This window comes from Camarhynchus parvulus, chromosome 7, assembly GCF_901933205.1.
Source record: "Camarhynchus parvulus chromosome 7, STF_HiC, whole genome shotgun sequence".
Taxonomy (NCBI): Eukaryota; Metazoa; Chordata; class Aves; order Passeriformes; family Thraupidae; genus Camarhynchus; species Camarhynchus parvulus.
Window position 1 is genome coordinate 19,060,606 of NC_044577.1, and position 21,975 is coordinate 19,082,580.

The following is a 21,975-nucleotide window of genomic DNA, read 5'->3' on the forward strand; positions in this document are numbered from 1 at the left end:
CCTTTTTTCAGGTAGCGGTGCTACAGCAGTTGTCCAGGCAGCACTCTGCAAACCCAGGCAAGAACGTGTAGCAATAAAGAGGATCAACTTAGAAAAATGCCAAACAAGTATGGATGAATTACTTGTAAGTAAATAAAGGGGCAGTATGTTACATGGAGACTTACCTTCTGTTTTGACTTCTTTTTGCTTGGTCCAAGAGTGAGGGTAGAATTTTATGCAGGATAAGAGAGAAGGATTTGAAAATAATCTTAAAGACTTATACCATTCCCTAAAGATATAATTTTTTAATGCATATTTTTTCATGTCACAAAAACAACATATGCAAACTTTAATATTGGGATAATCAACTTGGGATAACTGTGGGAAGACCCTAAACTCTTGTTTTCTGGAAGCTCAGTTTTTAAGCGATTACTGTCTAGATATCTCTCTTTTTTAATACTGCGGAAAGATACGTTTTCCTTTGGTTAAACAAAGAAAAAATTTAGTAAGTCTCCTTAAAATGTCTGAAGCGCCAAAACATGTTGGATCACTTCATAATGATAACTTTTAAGGAGAAAAGGAGGAATGGCTGCACAGCCATCTACACAAGGAAACTCTTGTTAAAGCTAGTAACACACATTTATCAGATAGGCGTAACAAGAATGTTTGAAGAATATTATTTGTTTGGGCCACTGGTCAGAGAAGAAAGGGACCTGTAACAAGCCATTTGTAAAGGAACTGCAAGGGTTTTTCCTCTGCACTGGTTATGCTAATCCAGAAAATTCACAAAGAACTATTGAAACACAAAACCTATTGCTTTCTAATGCTCCTAGATAGGCGCTTGTAAGACTAATGTGTGTTTATGTATAGGCAGCATAACAAGATTTGAAGGACACAAAACCATTCTAAAAGTGAGAACACTCTCTTCTGTTCCACAGGTTATACTACAGCCTAGAGACTGTGGGCTTTTTCTAATGCAGAAATTCCTGCCTCTGAAGGAAATGATCTCCTCAGCAGGGAATTGCCAGTGCAAAAGATATCTTGAATTTGATACAGAGGGTATGGTCCGTCCAGTTTCTTCAGATAAAAATGGCTTTTTTACAGTGGAGGACCCAAAATGCTCTTCCCCTGGTGATTGATGGCATTCGCCTTCAGTTTATGTGACCGCTTGTATGCAATATTGTTGTGCTTTTTACGAGGATTGTGGTAGTGGAAGTTACTTCTGAGGTAGTGAGAATTCTGTCAACTGAAAACTCGAAAGATAAATTCTGAACTGTCCTTAAGCCCAAGGTGGGATGCTGTGCATGACCTATTAACAGCTACAGTCCCCAAAGAACATTTCTACAAAAAGATAAATGCTAATAATTGTAAGAAAAATTGGTCAGAATTGGAAATTTTTGGTTAGAATTTGAACTAATACTGGGAATTAAGAATTAAAATTACAAGCAAACAAGCAAAACCAGACAAAACTGCCAGAAATCTGCAAGAGAAATTCTTGTGGTCTGGAGAAACGATTGCAGTTAGTTACAAGCTTGTAAAAAGTTACCTTGCCAAATGCCTGAGTGTCTTTACTGTTGACGTGTCTCCACTGTCTGTTAAATGAGGCAGTAGGTCTTGAATTTTTGATCCTATATTGGTTTCTTTTGGTACAAAGAGAACTGTCCATACCATCTGTTTTTGTTTTTTTTTTAAACATAAGTCAATTTTTGCTTTTCTGTGCTCATATTTTTTGTTTCTTTAATTTGTTGATCTGTTTTGATCTGAACATGAATTGGGATTTTCCTGGGTCCTGCTTAGGAGAGCTATAGAGGTGTGTACACATATGTGCATGCGTACACGTACATAATTAACTTTTTTTCTGTGAGGTTCAGTATACTTATGACTCAGTTCTATTAGAGAAATTTTAAAATTTTATTTGAAAAATAGGGACTTTTTCTGGAAAAAGGCATAATTGACCTTCAAAAAACTCTTGTTACAACTGTACTAACATTTTTGTTTCAGTTGATAGTACTTAAGATGTTCCTGTGTTTTTGGCAGAATTTGAGTCTAAAAATTTTGAGCCTAATCAGTCTTTAATCACTTATTTTTCTGATGAAACAGTTTTTGTTGGCCCAGGAACGTTCTAAAACTGTCTGTTCTCTGAACATGCTGTTTTTTAAAATGATGGTGCAGAGTGCTTACGAATGCTGTGCACAGGCACTCTTCACAAGTTCTCAGCTGTGTGGCCTTCAGAGAAGTGGAAATGCATCAACCCATGCAAGCAGACAGGATTTGGGCCAGTGTCAATTAAAATAGAAAGGCAGTGTGGGAGGGAGTTTAAATATTACTGAGGTTACACAAACTGCCAAACTCCTGAAATTTGATACTCTGTTTCCTGCAATGTCCTGTGTTCTCACTATTGTAACCTAAGTGTAACTTTACCCCCTAAGCCAAGGGAAAAGTCCTGTCCTTAGTACTGTCCTGACTGGGTATCCTCCCTATTCTTTTACCTCCAGTTTCTTAAAACAATGAAACCCTCAAGCCCACAAACTCCAGAATGTTGTGTAGAATTGTTTGCTTGAAGGGATTTTCCAGCCTGTTGGCGTTTCTGCGGTGTTTGCCCGGAGGCAGGAGGTGCGCAGGAGCCCCGGCTGTGCGGGGAGGCCGCGGGAGCCGGGCCTGCGGGGCGGCGGCACCGGCGGGCTCAGGGCCCGGCCTGCTCAGGGCCCGGCCCGCTGCTGCTGCAGCCCAGCACGGAAAGGAGCGGGCTCGCAGTTGCTTATTAACTGTGTCACCCACCTGCCCTTAGGCTGAAAGATATTTTTATGCAGCTGCTCTGTGAAACTGGATCAGGAGTAACCTGGCTGAAAGAGGTTAGCTTTTAACCTGGGCCTATTGCCTGGTGAAGCACGCAAATGCCTGTGCTAGTGCAAGGCAGGAGGAAGAGAGGGATGAGGGAGAGGCTTAAATTGCTGTTCCTAAATTGCTGTTGCTTCTTTGCTGCTGTTGAATGTCTGAGGTGACATAAATGTGAAGAAAGCTCCAGTGTTTTCTCCTGAATGTTCTACTGCAACCTGTTTCCCTGGCAGTGTATTTTAAATGAATTCTTTTTTTTCTCACCTGTGCATATTGTCAGCCACAGCCAAATAGATGAAGTCTGTGGAGGGTTACTGTTCTGTTTGTGATAGGAGTTTCCTAGAACCACATGTCTGAAATGATTTAATTCTTTCTTGACTAAAATTTCATCCCTTATCTCTCATGAGGTGCTTTCTGTTTGTTTATTTTTGTTTTGCAAAGACTCTTTGAAAAAAAAGTCATGAAAGCTGAGACGCAAGGTGCCTTTGGCAGTGGTTACTGTGGTAGCTCAGTTGTTGCCCATGAGTTGATGCTGGGAGGTAAAATATTCAAAACACTTTTCAGTTAAAGATAGTGAAGCTTATCTCAGTCAATTAGTCACATTTCTGCATTATTAATGTCTGAGAAAAATAGATGAGATGCATTTTTGCCCAGTGGTGTCAGCTGGACTTTGAGTCACTGTTATATTACCAGCATAGGAAAACAATAAAAGAGTGTAAGAAATGAAATAGTAACCAGGACTGGGGAAGTTACAGTTAAGGTTTGGAATGGGTAGCTGAATTAAGAACATGAGGCAGTAATTTGACTTGTGTTTAAGATGACATGTCTTCTAGGAGAGAGAAAGGTACTCTACATGTCTGTCTTCTCTCTTTCACCTACTGTCTTCTGGGGGATGACAGGGAGCTATCTTGCAAATTGCTCTTATTATTCAGGCTCATTGATTCATTATCCAGGCATTCTTCCATCTGTGTTTCATGGTTCAGAAATTGTCTAAGGAGGAGGACTTTGGACAGCAGAACAAGCTGAAATGTGTGTCAAACTACAGCCTGAATTTAATAGTTTCCTACAATCACCATGAGATTAAATCCCAGTCTTTAATACATATAATTAACTTTTTGTTAGAAACCAGCTATGATTTCGAATACATTGCAAATAACAAAGAACCTCTTTCAAACAATTGCTAAAATGAAGTTTAAAGTTGAAAATGGCACTTGTGGCAGCTTTAATCAACCTAAGTGGGACCTGCTTAGTGTGTAACTTGTACAAGTGCTGTTGAGTCAGAGAGAAACAGTTCACCTCAAACAGTTGCTTTTCAGAGAGAGGAGAGGAGGAAGAGCTGTTTTAGCTGGATTGGCTTCCAGACTGGCTCACCCGCCAGGAGTGTGTCCTCTAGCACCAGGGGGGGACTGGGGCTGTGTGGCTGGAGGTAGAGAGAGAGAAGTAGGGTTGGGGCAGCTCAAATTGGTGTGAGGCCAAAGCCTGTGGTACAGAAGAGGCCTCATGCTCCTATGTAAGGATTGGCAGAAGAATGAGAGCGGCCAGAAAGGTGTTACAGAACAATTATGTGAAAGAGTGAATAGAAAAAGAACTCTGCTTGAATTAACAGATACAAGACAGTCATTCTTAATGTGTACAGCTGTGGCGTGTCATAGATGCTGTTACTTGGTAGTGCCACGTTGTGCATCTGTTAGTGACTCTGTGTTCCTCTAGTCAATTGTTTCCTATGACTTTTGGCCTGTAATAGTGGTTTTTATCTATTTCTGTTTACTTGTGTGGCTCTGGTGTCTACCTGTCTGTCCCACAGCAGCTGAGCCAGTGGTGCTGTGTCCTTTGTTCGACGGCTTCCTTCCTCCTTTCCTACCTCTTCCCATTCTATTCTTCATATCCCTTTTGAACAGAAAATGCAGTAGATTTTGATCTTTCCTTGCGTTTTGTTGTCCAGCCTCTACCCACACCTTCAACTCTTGGAGACTACTCATTCTTCATTGCTTACTGTGAATTTGAGACTTTAACAGTAATTTCTTTGCTGTTCTCAGGAGAAAAGTGATGTAGCTATGCCTGTATCTCATGGCCAAACTTCCCTCGTGTTCTTAGCAATAATGTTTTTTCTTGCATGCAGATCTTTAGGTAAATTGAAATGTTTTAATGCCTTGATGCATACTCTGTTCATACTTTAGTTCTGTTATAGTATTTCACTTTGGAAATTAAACTTTATACTAGCCAAACTGATAACTGTCTCTGTTGTTTTGGGCTTTGTATTTCTCACAGAAAGAAATTCAAGCAATGAGTCAGTGCAATCACCCTAATGTGGTGACCTATTACACATCTTTTGTGGTGAAGGATGAACTGTGGCTGGTTATGAAGCTATTAAGTGGGGGTAAGTTACTGGTTTTACTTGTTTAGCTGTAAGGCAATTGTAGGATTTTTTTTCCTGATGTACCACCTGTGAATTCATTGAGCTAAACTAATGAGAAAGGGGTAGACACTACATAGGATGAACCTCAAGATGTAGGCATGTTAAGGAAGAATGTGCAAGCTTACCAAGTTTGTATATCTATATTCATAGGACAGGATAAGAATTACAGAAATACAGTAGTTATATAAACAGAATTTAATTTTCATTCTGAACCAATTTATCAAAGTTCTCTATTAAGGCTGTGTAGGAAAAACTGATTGGAATTAATTCAATTCTGTCAGTGTGATCTTTTATGGAGTTTCTCTAGAGTCCTCTGTATTTTTATAAAAATGCATATATATCTGATTTCTTAATGAGTATTACTCATTCCTAATTCAAGCAAGATCCATCCTAGGCCAAGTATTACACATATTGCATCCTTTTTATTGTGTAAGCTAACCAAACACTCATTGCATTTTTTTATGATAATAGCTACTGGTATAAAATTCTTATTTAGTTCTGAAAGAGGAAAAAGGAGGCTGAACTTAATGTGCTTGTAGTTCAGAAAAGAGAGGCCCCAGAAGAAGATGTGATGGTCCTGGTTGTAATGTGATGTTGTTCAAGATTAGTCTTGATGGCAGCAGGCTGCTTCACCATGATGCTGGAAAATAAGGAGGGGAAGTGCTCATAGCACTTGTTGTGTCACATTTGGTTGAATTGGTCAGTTCAAGCAAAATCAAGCATAGACCATGACAGAAACAAGTGATTAATGACAGGAATTTACTGTGAGCTGTTGAATAGTGCTTGGATTAAAGAAATGTTTCCATTAAAAGCCTTGAAGTGTATAATAACTGAGATTCAATGTCAAACTATATGTCACTGGGAATGTTATCATTTGTTTGCATTTGTCTCCTTCCAAAGTTGCAGCTGTGTATTTACATCGTGAATACATGAACCGTACATAAACCAAGATCTTAGCAGTACATATCTGTTTAAATATGGGGTACTCCTGAATTTTTAATTAGTGGTTGCTTTGCAAGTGTTAGCAGATCTTTCTAATGGATTATTAAGTGTTATGGTATTTTTGACAAAAAGCAGTGCTCTGTATCTCGTTTGAATTGGTTAGTGGTGTGCTTTATTCTAAGAGCTAGTTACATGGAGCATTTACACATACATGCTAAGATTTAAATTGCAGTAGCATAGAAAGAATGAAGAAATACAGCTTTCTAAGGAATCTGATATGATAATGCTTTGTATATGCTTTTTTCTCTCCTGGATCTGTAATACAGGTTCAATGCTTGATATAATAAAGTATATTGTCAACAGAGGAGAGCACAAAAATGGTGTGCTTGAAGAACCCATAATAGCAACAATTCTTAAAGAAGTTTTGGAGGGCTTAGACTATCTACACAGGAATGGGCAAATTCACAGGTAGGAGCATATGCATAGTGAAAAGCATTTTCACAATTGACTGTAGCTTGTTGAAAGCTTTAGTTTGTGAGACTATATTTATAAAAGGTAGTAAACCAGACTTTGAACCTAAATATCTACCTTCTTAAAATCTATACCTGAATTCTGCTCCTTTATGCTTGAGCTGAATTCTGGTCCTTTATATGTGAAAATTTGTTAGAGTTTGAGTTCTGCACTCTGTTTTAATGTTATTCAGGTACATTTTACAGCTTCCTTTTTCTGTTTTAAATTTGAAAATGCTATCTTGTGAAACTATTCAGTGTGCAATATTTATTTGTTTGCATAAAATGCACAGTATGTGCTTTCATGCTAACTCCTGTTTGTACATTCTAGAGATTTGAAGGCTGGCAACATTCTACTGGGTGAGGATGGCTCTGTACAAATAGCAGGTAATGATGGTGGTAGAGTAATGAATAAATAAAAGCAAAAGGTAATTGCAGCTGGATCAGGGGCAACTGGTATCAAGGGGGAAAGTTTTCTGTTGGCTTTTAACTATTCCTTTTGGGGTTTTGTAGCCACAAGTTATCCAGTTTCAGATTTCAGGATTCTTGACTAATGATACTTGACTCAGAAATTATTCAATGTTTCTCTGTGTCACATCAAATATATAAGGAAGTTTTCTAATGTCCTTTTAATGTTTCCATTTTATTCACCCATGCACCTTAAACAGCTTGCAAATGGTAGAAGCTGATATTTCTGTAAATTTCATTTTTTTCTGCAAGTAATTGTAATAGTTCTTAGGGATCCAACAATCTGTGTGTACTGTCCATCATAAGGACTTTGACTATAAATTTACTGGTCACTGAGATGTAAGAGATATATCTCACTGAGAATTATTTTTAGCATATCTGCCATTTGTCTGGCAGTGATATCTGTTGGATACAGTTTAGCATCTTAAATGTCCTCTGAGTGCATTGATGTGCTTCTTGAGCTGTAATCTGTAGGAATTGAATTATTTGGTCTCGTAAGAGCCAGGCTCGTATCCCATCTCTCAGGCTGGTATCAGATGATTTGGAAAACAATGGGAGCAGGTGGTGATACCTGCCCCTTCCCCCAGCACACTGCCAGGCCTCCCACAGTCTATAGAGGGTGACTGAGCGCTGAGAGCCCTCAGTAATAAAAATGGCTATAGACAGAAGTTGTAATTTTTATATAAATAATGCTTTCAAAGTACCATGTAAACATGTGTTTTAAGGGCTTTAATATACCAGTGTCAAATAATGATAAAACTACATTTTTCTGTAATTACTGGAGGTGTTTTCTTTTCAACCTTAAAATCAGATAGAAACAGGAAAGCATTAGGGAATAAATTGAAGTCTATAGTGAAATACTCTATTTCAGTATAACTGGATTGTAACTAGTACAGTTGAAAATACTCTTCATATAGCTCCATTCAAAGTTGACAGTATTCCTACATACATTGGGAACCTGCTCTTTCTTCCACTTACACACCTAACCTCTCCCTCTGTATGATGTTACTACATCGTACAGCTGTCATTGATGTAGTAACCGGATTAACAGAACACTGAGCCTTTGGGGTTTTTTTTCTTCTATTTCAGAATTTGGAGAAAACTATTCATGTCCTGGTCTTCTATTAAGTACATATTAGTGATGGCTTTTCTGATTGCCTTTGGTTTGTCAAATTCCCATGAGAATTGAAATTACATAAAGTATTCTCTCTTGTTCAAAGCACATTCATGTTTAGTTGCTATGCAGAAGAAACTTCTTGTCTTTGAACAATAGCAGATGCAAACCTTGGCACAAAGTGAATATTTGAAAACCCTAGGTGACAGATGGAGTCCTTTGCAACTTTATCCAGGAAGATGCATACTGTGAGGTTAAGCCTGAGGATGTTTTACTGTGGATTTCCCTGATAAAACTGTACCTTCTATTCCATAGCATTTCATGAACAGCGTGTTGTGGTGCAAAGGTCAACTTTGCAATGGAGACTTTCTATAAGCTTTCCTTCAGGAACTGACTTTATTTCTAAAATGTGAAACTTTTGCTTTACTATTGGCAGTTTAACAGATTTCAACTTTTCTCCTCTTTCCCAGATTTTGGTGTTAGTGCATTTTTAGCAACTGGAGGTGATGTTACTCGTAACAAAGTAAGGAAAACATTTGTTGGTACTCCCTGTTGGATGGCCCCTGAAGTAATGGAGCAGGTATTTCTAATGCTGATCAGAAATTTAAAACATTTTGTCTTTTAATTTTGGAACTTGAGACATTACCACCTTGGTTTTCTGTTCTGGTTCTGTTGCAGGTGCGAGGTTATGACTTCAAGGCCGATATGTGGAGTTTTGGGATAACAGCCATTGAGTTAGCAACAGGAGCAGCACCTTATCACAAATACCCTCCTATGAAAGTAACAATCACTTTGTAATTGTTAATGCTGTTAGCTGTGTTATTAATGCTGCTAGATAGTTAATAGTACTTCACTTTCAATAGCAACTCAGGGTATCCAAATAGATGTATTCTGTGGAGTATTTTTTTTAATTTCTCCTATCTAAATAGATGTATTCTGTGGAATGTTTTTTTTTCTTTTAATTTCTACATTTCAAATTGGTTTTGCTTATGACACCTCATTTTTGGGTTTATTTTAGGTGTTAATGCTAACGCTTCAAAATGACCCTCCCACTTTAGAGACAGGTGTAGAGGACAAGGAGATGATGAAAAAGTATGGCAAATCCTTTAGAAAACTAATCTCATTATGCCTTCAAAAAGATCCTTCCAAAAGGTAGGTCACTGTTGCCATGTAAAATAGAATTATTTTTGAAAATATATAGACTACTTTAAGTTACAGTGATATAATCTTTAAGTGTATGGTTTGACTTTTGGAAATAGCAGCCTTCAGTCACCTCCATCTGCGGAGAAGAAATTGCCCTTTTACTGTTCCTTAAGTTTACTTCTTCTGATTGTTAACCTAATGTACTTATACTTAAACATAGTATTGAATTAAACATGGATCAAATAAAAGTTCTTGTTCTACATCTTAATTTCTCATCTGAAGGAAGATATAAATCTTGGTACTGTGCACAAGTCTAACAAGACTGTTCAGATTGAGCAGCAGAACAGTTGGTAACCAAATATATCATTCTCTTGGCCTTTAAAAGAAATTAAAAATGAATAATTTTATGTTGATTTTTCTCATTTTCTGGCATAAACTTAGTGTTGTTTTTAACTGGGATATTTCCAGAGAAAATTACTTACTAAGATGTATTTTTTTTTTAACTGTAAAGTTAGGGGCTCCAAGTTTGTTGAATTTTCCTCATGTTTATGTAGGGAACTGCATGTCATAGTGTCTTTGCTGTTTGTTCTTTCTTGCTGTGTTTTTTAAATCAAAGTGATGAAATTATTAAACATTTATTTCAAAACCATTGTTGATATCCCAAGTTCCCTGAAATATTAATTTATTTATTCATTTTTATGCAGACTCATTTTTGCAGGCTTTTTTCTGCTGAAGAATTGTAGGAAGCACATTCTAATTAGCATTATTTCCTAAGGTGTTTAGTATACCACTCTTTTCTAGAGTTTCAGAGCTACTATTTTTTGTGGGAAGATTTTTCTGAGAAAGCAATCCTGATCGTGTGTGTCATTTATGGTGTGTACTTCCTGATGTAATGTTAGCCTAAGTGCAGGATATGGTTGTAGGGGGAGTCACACTGAAAGGGTGACAGCAGGAATACTAGAGAACAAGTATAATTAGCAGCGAAGATTGTGGCCATGTCTTGAAATAATTGAAAATTTTTTTTTCACTCAATGATCATTTGTGTACTGCTTTCAGATTCTCAAACCCTTTACCCTTGTTGGTCTTAGTAGCAAGTCCTGATGCTTTAAGCTTAGTGCTGCAGTTTGGCTGCTTGCAGATAATAATAATAATAATAATAATGGATAATCAAGCTCTTGATAATCAAGCTTCCTTTTGTTTCCCGTATCTAGCAATTTTCAGGCAAGATTAAAGTGGTATAAACTGATGAGAAGTAAATAAAATGAGTTTTCCTTGTCTCCTTGAAATACATAATGTTGAGTTACCTGGCGTGTAGTAAAGGCTTTGGTGTTTAAGGTATTTATTTAAATTTATACATTTATTAAACCACATGCAATAACTTCATACTCAGGATTGCCTTGAATGGAACAATTAGACCAGCAAATAGATGTTCAGATAGAAACAGGTATAGAGCAATTTTTTTATACTGGGGGGGTCATCTTATTTCTTGAATCCAGGATGTAATTTTGCCTGGAGATCCCTCCAGCAGCAATTATGTCAGTTGTGGGAGAAGTCCTTGCTCTTTGTGGCAAATTCTAGGACTGGCATTGCACTGCTGCTGTCTCAGACTGTGATGTTTTCTTTTGGGGATCTCTGTGGGTGTTTCTCTCTCCCCAATGCCAAGGATGCTGCTCACAGTCCACAGCTGCAATTCATTGCTGCAGCTTGTGTGGAAATAGGGCCAGAAAACATGTCCAGGCCAGTTCAGAAGCTTCTGGCATAATTAATGGTACTGGCATGGTGAACACTACTTTGGATAAAACTTTACTAAAATGTAGGTTTTAAGTGCGTATAACCCTGTTGTGAGATGTGATAGCACTGTACTTTGAGAACTCTAAAACTTTGGCACAGAAGCTATTTTTTCTTTTAAATAGTTTTCCCTTCCTTTTTGCTCATCCAAGATACATTTATGAATTACTACCAAGTCTGGTGGTCTCCACAGGACCACTGATTAAAACTCCTTTATTGTAGAACTTGGTGTTTTGGAGGTGGAGAAAACTGTGCTCTATGGCACCCATTGTCTGTCTACATTGAATTTTTTGTTAATGTCAAGTTGTTTCATTATTCCTTGCAAGTATGAACTTGATATATACATACAGACTATTTACTACTACTCTTATGCTCACTAACTTTACAGATCTGTCTTCAAAGAAATAAATTAGGTCAGATTTTTGGGTTTTTTTTGAGATTGTGATTTTCCAAATGGAAACTTTCTCACTGTTTTACCTAGTTTGTTCTATATTCAATCTCTTGCTGAAATTCAAATGGAAAGCTAGAGCAGATGTTTCTTCTGTTTGTTTAGAAATTATGAGTCTTGAAGATTTTGACTTCCCGAAATTTAGCTGTATGAGAATTAGTCCTGGATGGTGGTATGGGCTCCTAATGGAAATGATTTTATCTCATCCCAAGAGATGCTTCACTTTCTCTTCAGAGTCTGCTTCAGCACCAGAGTCTGGCTTTGGCTAGATAAGTGGCTTTTTAGATCCCTGAATCTAGGGAGACAAAACCTGCTGTTGGAATCACTTTGATAGCTGTGAGATTGTGGTTATCTCTTGGAAACAGAACTGCAAGTAAAAATGAAGTGGGTCAGTTTTTACCTTACAGGTGTTGTTTTGGTTTGTATTTGTCTGTTTGATTGGAAAATGATCCTGGTGACTCTTTGGTTTATGCACCATGTAAATAGTGTCAGTGTAGTTCTTGAGAATATCTGACATCAGTGAGGTAAAAGAATGCCAATAGGAGGTACTGATGCTGCTGTATGGAAATGTGATTATGCTTTTATTGCTGTGGAGCAAAGTTTTAGTTGTATTCATAGAATCATTTGGGGAAGAAAGCAATACCTGCCTTTTTTTGCGGGTTTTTTTTTTTTTGGTCTTGTTTTTTAAAAAGGTTAATGCATTTGTGTTGAACAAAAAAGGGGGGGAAAATGGCAGCTTAAGGGACTGATTTTTTTTTCTCTCTTTTTTGGTATTTTTGCCATAGAGAGGCTTAATTTTTTTCATGTGTGGTAAGTGAGTTTGTGTGAATTAATTCAGTAGCTATGATCATTCATTCCCCATTCATACAGTACTAATTCAAAAGTATTAGAGACGTACCATTTAACTAACGTCTGTACTGTATTCGCTGGGAGGGGTCTTTGTTTTCTGTTCTAATTTATTATTGATCTTTCAGGCCCACAGCAGCAGAACTTTTAAAATGCAAATTTTTCCAGAAAGCCAAGGTAAAACGTTTAACCCTATGAGTAAATTTTGCTCTGCCTTAAAATCTATGTGAAATGTCTTCTTTCCTTGTATTGATTTTAACTTAACAAATGTTGGTTTTGCAGAATAGAGAATACCTGATTGAAAAGCTTCTCACTAGAACACCTAATATAGCACAAAGAGCAAAAAAGGTGAGTGCATTCACATATTTTTCCATCTAGTGTGGAAGATAAAGCAGAGACTCCTCAGTTGCCTTACATTTTTAGTTGACTAACTGAGCCATACTTTTAATTCAGTCCATCAAAGATAGTGAGTGTTGAATGAATGTTTTCTGCAACTTTGTTTTCTCTAGGAAGCCCTGAGGCATTTTTACTTCCTTTCTGACCTTGTCAAAATGACAGATGTTTGTCATACTTGATATGTTTTTTTTTCTCACTTCATCTTAGAAAGCTACAGGTGAAGTAGTTGTGAGGAAAAAAGGTGATCTGCAAACATATAGGTTCATAAACTGCACAGTTCATATCTTCGTTGATCACCTAAGGAAAGGGTGAAGATGGTATTTTAAATGGTATTTATTGAAAACAGCCTGGTTCTTTGGATTATTTCAAGTGTTATTCCCAAAAAGTCAGGTCAAAACTCTGCAAGAGTGCTGCTGAGTTTTTCAGACCAGTGGAGCCTTATTCCACAGGTGACAGAGTTAAACCCACAGCTGTGCTTGTATTTCTGTGGTGCCTTTGGCACTTGTATAAATGAGCTTACCAAGTCATGTGCAGCAGAATAAAAAAAAAATGTGACTCCTAACAGGTAAGTATTGTAAAATCTTTTGATATGAAGTAAACTGCTGTTCATAAGAGCTAAGAAACAGGAATGAATGTAGACTCCTGTTTGTTGTGTGTGAAAAATTATTGAACTCCCTTTTCCCTTTCTGTTGTGACTTAACTCACCATGTCTCTTCAGTATGAGGTGCCTGCTCAGAGACTGCTGAGCCTCTGCAGGTGACAGATGCAGTGGTGTGCTGAGTCCAGCCTTCTGAAAGCAGGCTTTGCTGGGGGGATACTTGGAGGAAGCTATTTTAGAAAAAGGAGCTGTTTCAGCCTTTGTTGGCATGTCAGCTGGGCTGCAGCTACCCTGACCAGTGCCTGCACAATTTTCTGTTGTCTTTGGGACTATTGGTTTAGTGTAGTTCTACCACACTGACATCTTCTCACAGCTGGTGGCTCACATTTGAAAGAGACTGTCAGCAACATCTGAGTGCTTCAAGTTCCTTCAAATCTTCATATGAAAGTAATTTTGGGAACTCGGTGGTGGACTCTGGGAGGCTTGAGTAGGAGGGGCTGATGAGAGGGTTTGTGGCAGGGGTGTCGTGCTGAGCAGGTGCGAGCCTGGAAGGGGGGAGGAGGAGCGTTCAGGGTTTGGCCGTGTGGTGGCAGCAGTGCCCACACAAACCAAGATCCAGCCGGAGAAAACCCGTCCTCTGCTTCTGGGTTTGCACCCCGGGAGCGCAGGAGGGATCCAGACACGTGCCGGTAGCAAGCGGGCTCCTGACAGGGCTGTGCCTCCTCCCCGCTGGATCCTGGGTCAGCTTTAGAGACTGCCTCTTAGCGCATGCATGCACGCACGTAGTACTTTATATTTCTTTAGATAACATAGCACTTAGAATTGCGAGGGGAATGCAGGATAGCCTGCCCTACACCACCAGAAATAATTTTCTGAATTGCTTCTTTGACAATTGTTTCTAATTTTAAAGAGGTGTGACTCTTATGAAATCAAAGCTATACAGTGGTGGATACAAATTAATATGTCTTTAATTACATCATAAATGGGAAAAATATTTGGGTTTTAGCTACTTAAAATGCTAAATTATTTATATTTTAAAAGGACACAATATTAAAATTCATTGGGGATTTAAAGTTTAATTCACTTGTTAGAACTGTGCATGTAGCTGCTGTTTTAAGACACCATAAAATATAAATGTACTTTAATAATAAAACTCTGGGGTTTTGTTTAAAAAGCTTGTGTAAGTTGAGTTTGGTTGCTTAAACATTTACATGTAAATGTCTAAGAGGTTTCTCTTGGAAGAAGTAACCCCTGTAATTGAAAAACTAATATTACTAGGGCAATAGATATGAAGGAGCTGGTGTCATCACTGCTTAAATTATCTTCTGTGGCACTTGCTGTAAAATGCTTATGACTAATGATCTGTAGCACCACTGCTAGTACAGATGTCAGATCTGCCCTGCAGTAATCTAATTTTTCTTCCATTTACCACATGTATAATTGCTTTGCCTTGTTGCCCAGAACTCCAGTCTCAGTTTAGTTTTAACTTTAACTTCTTCTTTCTTGACATAGTGTTCCCATGTTTTGCTTCTGCCTTTATAGCTTATTCTTGGCATCTGTTTTCTTCTAAATATGAGTTCGGGTCTGTTTGTGAAATCCTGAAGGCAAATACACAGGTCCTGTATGTGTGAGGAAAACATTTGGTGCTATAAAGATGTGTCCTGCTTTAAACCCCAATTTGATAATTGGGCAACATCTTCACTGTGTGTTTAAAATACTGTGTAACATTAGAATTGTAAGCTATGTATTTATGCATGTTTCCCCGGTTCCATTGTTTCATTTTCTTTTAATTCTGCTGAATTTTAAATGATGTCCTTCCTTGCCCTAGCCCTAGTAATTAAGAATAATGCTGAACCACTTACCCAGGAGGAGCGTGTCCTGCCTCTTCCTGTGCAGGACCTGGTTAGATACATATCGGTACTGATCCACAGCAACGAGTGTTACACCCTGCAACTTCTTACTGGCAGTTCTGGGTTTCACTAATGGGCCTGCTCACCTGTGAGAGCATTGCTGCTATCAAGAAGAGCTGAAGAAAAGGCTGTGAGGAATGGTCCAAGCTCAGTATGGTTGGGTAAGCAGGGACATGTTCTGAAGCCACACTTCTGTCATTGATATAAATGTAGGAGCCCTGGCACTCTGTGCCTCTGCCTGGTTAGATGATGTGATGGTAGAGCAGCCTGCCCTGTCCTGCTAGGATGAGGGCTGTGTGCTCTGCTGCCATAAAACAGCCCACCGTATAAGAGTTTGCATATACTATTTATTAGCAGGTGCTGAAGTAGTTTTAATTTTGAACTGAACACTAAGTTGTTTCATTTGTGCTTAGGATTGCTGTATTGGAAGAGTGCAATTTGAAACAGCTTTTAGAGTTCCACAGTCAGTTTTCAAATCTTGTCACACTAAAAAATTAATTATAACTCTAAGTACTCTGTATGCCTAAAGGCCCTGGGTTAATTTTATGGTTTGATAATCCTATTTTTTTTATTTTTAAAATCTCCTGCATGACTGCCACTTTTCCAAAGTGAACAGGGGAAAACATGTATCTGCATTTCATTTTATTGCTGTCTGAAGTGCTACAAATAAAAAAAAAATCTGAGCAATAATTGGGCTTGAATTCTATTTTTGGAATGGTGGTATTGCATTGTGCTTGTAATAGAAACTTGTAACAGTAAACTTGTAATAGTTGCTTGTAATAGAAAGTTTTTTTAGAGCTGAGAGTTTTGTGTTAGTGGGAAAAACCTGTGACAGCATGAAGAGATGATTAGTGTGAGTGATACCAGTTTTTATTATACTTCACTAGAAATGCTCTTATGGATAGGTTGTAATTCTAGCTCCTCAGTACAGCTATTTTAAGGTAATGGTCATATTTCATTACATAAGATACCATCAATCCCCTGCATTTAATGAGAAAAATATTATATCCCAGATTCCTTGGACAGCTATAACAGCATGATTGCACCTCAGCAAGACATACATGTGCAGTCCTTCCTTGCTTCAGGAATGGATTTAATCTGATAGATATATCTCACCAGTGATGTATGTTAGTACAGCTGGACTCCAGCTGAATTGCAAAGCAGAGAGCAACATGAACCTGAAATCAGATGGTTAATATAATGGTATATTAACTTTACAGTATAAGAAAATCTTATTTAAATAACATTGACGTATAAAAGGAAGGGGACATGGGTTATACTGGAACACTTTTTCTGGAAGGCAGTAGCTGAACTATAAATTAGTGGAACTGTATTTATATGGTTGACTATCACTAAAAAAAAAAAAGGAGAAATTGCCACTCACACCATGTCAGCTATTTTTTATTTTCAAGAAGTTGTTGGAAGGGAAACTTAATAAAAACACTTCTTCCAAGTGTCCAAATGTAAATTTGACAGCAATTCAAATAATGAGAAAGCAGTGCCTGCATTAGTGCGTTGTAGAATTGGAAAGTGTTTTAAGGGGCAGACACATGTAGTTGCACCAGCTTTGTTTTAATATTTCATATAAAGGAAGAAGACAGCTTAGTGTTTTTGCCATGCTGTAGTTGTGCCATTAGATGCAAGGAACTTCATGCACTATATGAGTTTGTCCATATTTTCTTTCATAGGGTGCTTTACCATCTGTTTGTGAGGTTGGATTTTGTGCCTTTTCAAATGGATCGAATTGTTACCTAAAGAAGTGAGCTTTGAAACAAAGTATGGCTTAGTTGAGTGCGTTTGTACTTCAAACAGCCATATGCATATCTGAAATAACTTGGATTACTTATTATGGCAGAGTTTAAAAGCTTGTACATGATTCATCTTAGTTGTTGAAAAGTAGCCCTGTTCCCTACTGGAAGGCGTGTTCCAGTCCATGGGCCATCATGGTTCCACTTCAGAATTCATTTTTGCAGCAAGTGCCTGTCTTTTGTGTGACTGCACTGATCTGCTCCTTAGCTAATGTTGTGTTCGTGACCTCTTGACTTGTTCAAAAACATCTTGAACATGGACTGACAGAGGGTTGGTGTCTATTGAAAGCTTTTCTGATTAGAGCAGTAGCTCTAAGTATTTGGCATTTATCGAAGCTGTTGAAACTTGCGGAACTGGAGGAGGATTTTCTTAGAAGTGCTGTTGAAGGAGTCATGATTAAAGAATCAAGACAGGATAAAGGAAGTCTGGGTGTGTATGGTGCTGGTGGTATTCTTTGATCAGGGATTAAGCCTTGTAAATAAGCAGAAGATAATCCTGTTTTATTACCCTGTTTTGTAAGGATTTGGTTTTCTGTTGCTGAAAATGTGCAGCAAGGTGCTGGTTTTACCTGTTTACCGTCTGAGAAATTAAACCTCAAACATTTCACTCGCATGTCATCCAATACCAGATTGCTTCTCTTGGATTTGGAATGGCTCCCTAAGTGAAAGTGTCTCAATGGACTTAGTTTTTATTTAATAAATTTCCCAGTTTATAGGCAAAATCAATATTGTGTCAATGCAGGCAGCATCAGCTGGCTAGCTTGGGTCGCCTTACTGTCATGGGATTTCCTTTCTGGAAGAGACAGCCTTTCTGCCTGTTTTTGTTCATAAAGGTAACAAGGAGTTTTGGCAGGATGTGGAAGTGTGTAATACTTGTGATTTTGTATATTTTTGGGAAGTTTGTCAGGAAAGTCACGCAGGTACAAATAGGATTCTCTAAAAGCCAGGTGGCTCAGAAGCAGCATTCCCACCTGTTACCATTTGCTTGAAGGCTGATGGAATAGGTATGTGAGAAGTTTTGCTTGTATATGGAGAAATTAAATATTTAGCCCTCATAGTTTAAAAAGAAAAAAAAAAAGAGGGGAAAATTAAAAAGAAAAAGAGCCCAGGCTCAAGAATCTGAAGAAAGTTGTAAATATATTTTCCTGGTTAGACCCTGTAAAGCTTTTACAAGTACAGTAGCAAAAAAAATTGTGTGTCATTTGTTTTGACACTCCTTTCCCCCCTGCACTTGTGCTTGATACTGGTGATATTCTTGGAAGTTCCTGGGGTGAGCTGCAAGGGAACAACAAGTGACAAGGATGTCCTTGAGATGGTGTTACCCAGTAATACTATAGGGGACTTAATTTAGCTGAAAAGTGCTCTTGTCTCAAGGAGTTAAAAGTATGTCTGTAGCTGAAAACTTCAAGGTTTTAACCAGAACAAGTAGATTAAGGCCAGCAGAGCAGAAAGAAGGTCTGGATCAGTAGTTCTGTTTAGCTCTGAGAAACAGCTCCTCGAGAAGGTTATTCAAACAGTGTAGCTGCAGCTAAAGGTAAAGTCAGGCAGTAAGGGAGGAGAAAAGGAGATTCGGGGATGCACATGCCAGCAGTGTGGGATTTCCTGGCAGCAGAGGGCAGCCACATCCAGTGCTGTGCTGCTGGCAGGACCCATCCTTCCTGAGCTGAATCTCCACTCACAGGCTGTGAGTCTCACTCCAGCTTTGCGATTTTAAACGGTGTAGGCTGGTAGAATGCATGCTGCTCCTTGATATCTGACTAAAACAGAAACATTGGGGGGTTTAGAAAATAGGATTTTATAAAAATTGCAGAACTGTATTAATTATTTTCATGTTAATTTATGACTTATTTTGAAGAACTACACTCAAGTTTAAATTTGATCACCTTAATATTTGAGAGAGACCTTGAATAAATTCAGGTCTCTTTAAAATCTGCATGGGATGCAGAATGTGTATTACAGTAATTTCTCTTATGTACATAAGCAATTGGAAACCTTGGAGAAAATAGTAAAAGGTAAAAATTAGAATTTCACCTTGAAATGGTACTTTCAAGACCCTGAGTTTGAAAGTAATTGAAAGTCGTAGTAATTTCTTATTTGAATTCTATAGTAATATACTGTTTTCCTAAATATTCTTTACTGTGTCTCTAATGCTGACAGTGCAACCCACCTTATAATGAGTTTTTTACTACTGAATAATGAAAGCTCTATATAAGGCTATATTTTTCTTTCTTTTCACCTCTGGTTATTTTAAGAAAGTAAACTGCTTGGATGGTAGAAAAGCATGGTGGAATTGAAAAATGATGATTATCAGGGTGGCTCTAGCGATCCCTCTAGCGGAATGTCTTCTAGTAGCGATTCACCGTCATGATGTGCATTCATCTGAGCAGCCAGGAAAGAAAACTCTCAAGATCTGCATCTGTCTTCATCATCTTTCAGAATACTGAACTACTTCACCAATTTGCTGTATCTTTGATTTGCTTTCTTTGATTCTTGCCAGGTACCCTTGGCCTTGGCACCTTAATTAGATTGGAAGGGTGGAGAGAAGCAGGCAGGGAAAAGAAAGAGGATAGAAGAGAGCTTCACTCTGCATGTGTGAATTAGCCATCAGGTCATGCCTGTCAGCCATTTGGGATTCCTTATGTTCAAGGCAGAGTGACACTTTTGTGGAACAATGTATCTCCTCTGCACAATTAATTGAAAACATCCTCCTGAGCGCAGGTACATGTTCATGCCTGAAAGAACTATTGTTAAAATGTGAGTGAAAGAGTTATTTGCAGCTAATAACATTCAGTAATGAACTTTACATAGTGGAACTAATAAATGGAGAAATAATGTCTGAAAAGCAAAAATCATACTGAATTACTAAATTTCACATTTCCCATGTGACTGGAATTTCAGCAAAACTTCAGTTTCTCAAAGCAAAATCAGATTCCAATTTTGGACTCAGGCTGAAAGCAGAGATAATAAGTATGTTGCAGTATTTAGGTAAAACCTCATGTTTAAGGAGAGCAGAATTAGGAGTTCAGGGAATACCTGCACTTGTTTACAAGATGTTTTGGTAACAAAATAGTGTCTTACTTTGAGCCACTACATTTTGCTGTCTCTAAGCAGCATTATCCCAGCAATAGAATTGGTGAAAAGTGGAAAGGAGGAGGGTGTTGGACAAAGAATCCCCCAGAGCTGGGGGGGGGGAAGGACTTGTACACTGATTCACTGCTACTTTTCTCATCATTTCCTCTAGAGGTGCAGGAATGTGCTCCCTCATCCTGTCTCTCTTCAGCTAGTAATGGCTTTGTTTTCCTCTTACTGACAGCTGCACTGCATTCCATTTCTAAATTGAGAGCCTAGGTAAGATTTCATGGCAGTCTTCTCAACTGATGGCCATGCCCTTGGGTGTCACACTCGTCATCATGTAACCATGATACTGTTTGGCTTATAAAAACAAACCAGTTCCATAAATATTTAAAGCAAATGTCTTTTTTTTAACAGAGATCTGGTTTTGTTGACTTCTGCTGTGTTATCCCTTAAAAAGGGTGCTCTTCCAGGTCCAATAGAAAGCTGAAGAAATCCTGTTCAATGCAGAATTATCAGTCTCCTGTATTCAGTATTCTTTCATGAAGAAAGATATAATGATCCTTGTATTTCTTGACTTTAAGTTGCCAGTGTAATTGATTTCTCTGGGAGAGAGTATTCCAATAGTTTCTGCGTATGACTATGAAACACTGCAAATTCTAACTTTTTTTCCAAGTAGGAGAAAAACATAAGACTAAGGTTTTTTTCCATGATGATATTTGCAGCATTGAGACTGGTTTAAGAGAAGGGGACATTAACACCAAATTACTATATCTTATCACTTTTTGAGTTCTACAAAGCAGATTGCCAGAGTGTTTTTGTACAAAAGTAGTGGTACATCCCATTAATAATGATAGCCTACATAAATTGTGGTGAGAAAAACCAAGGGTTTGAATTGCATAAAACATATTCAGGCTTGCAGAAGTTTTGTGGCTTCCATCAGAATAAAAATAAGAGTTCACAATAGAATGAATTCAGAGGAGTTAAAGAATAGCCAGCAGTCAAGTTGTTAGGATGTTCACATGACCCGTGAGACTGGGTTGGATGGGGGACTAGCTTCTCCTGAGGTACTGCTTCAGCTCTTCAACAAAGGAAGCAAAGGATGATGTGAACATGTGGGAATTCATGTGCTGTCTTGGACCTCAGGGTTTTGTGGTTTTGGTTTTTTTGTTGTTGTTTTTTTTGCAAAAATGTGATTACAGTGTAGGTGTTTTTATGCAAAAAGAAGAGTGTTCTTTGACTTTAATATATATTGTAGAAAGTGACTTCTTGCCATTAACCTCAGGAGCTAAGCTGTGCTTAAAGCTGTAACTGTTTTAAGCAAAACACTTGCACTGTAATTGAATGCACAATGATAGGCTGATTTTCTTTGTTGCATTGAAATAAAAAATAAGTGCATGGGGTGGAGATGAAAATTTGATTTTTTGTCTTTGGAAACATTCGGGAAAGGTTTGCAAGATGGTGAAAGGTAAAAATTATAAAATCTGTTTGCTCTATAAGCTTAAGCTGTGTATGGAAGGAATTGGTCTAGGGATTTCTTTTGAGAGAAAAAGACACAGAGCAAAGTGTGGTGCTAAACCCAAAACTATCGAGTAATGTCCTATTCCTCATCACTGTTCTTTCCATAAAAAAACTAGCATGGAACTGGTTTTATAGATACTTCTCGTGAAGAGATGTACGAGAAGTGAAGCTCTTGAAACTTG

General features: G+C 38.0%; 1 protein-coding gene across 2 annotated transcripts in view; it reads left to right on the forward strand.

Moving 5' to 3' along the window:
* The window catches only part of STK39 (serine/threonine kinase 39), a 74,924-nt gene that overhangs the window by 15,994 nt on the left and 36,955 nt on the right, over positions 1-21,975 (forward strand). For both annotated transcript variants that reach the window (XM_030952364.1, XM_030952363.1), the window contains exons 2-10: positions 12-124; positions 5,083-5,191; positions 6,499-6,640; positions 7,013-7,068; positions 8,734-8,843; positions 8,942-9,043; positions 9,282-9,415; positions 12,617-12,665; positions 12,771-12,836. In XM_030952364.1, the coding sequence (XP_030808224.1) occupies positions 110-124; positions 5,083-5,191; positions 6,499-6,640; positions 7,013-7,068; positions 8,734-8,843; positions 8,942-9,043; positions 9,282-9,415; positions 12,617-12,665; positions 12,771-12,836 (783 nt within the window). In that variant the 5' untranslated portion in view covers positions 12-109. The remainder of the gene's footprint in view (positions 1-11; positions 125-5,082; positions 5,192-6,498; positions 6,641-7,012; positions 7,069-8,733; positions 8,844-8,941; positions 9,044-9,281; positions 9,416-12,616; positions 12,666-12,770; positions 12,837-21,975) is intronic.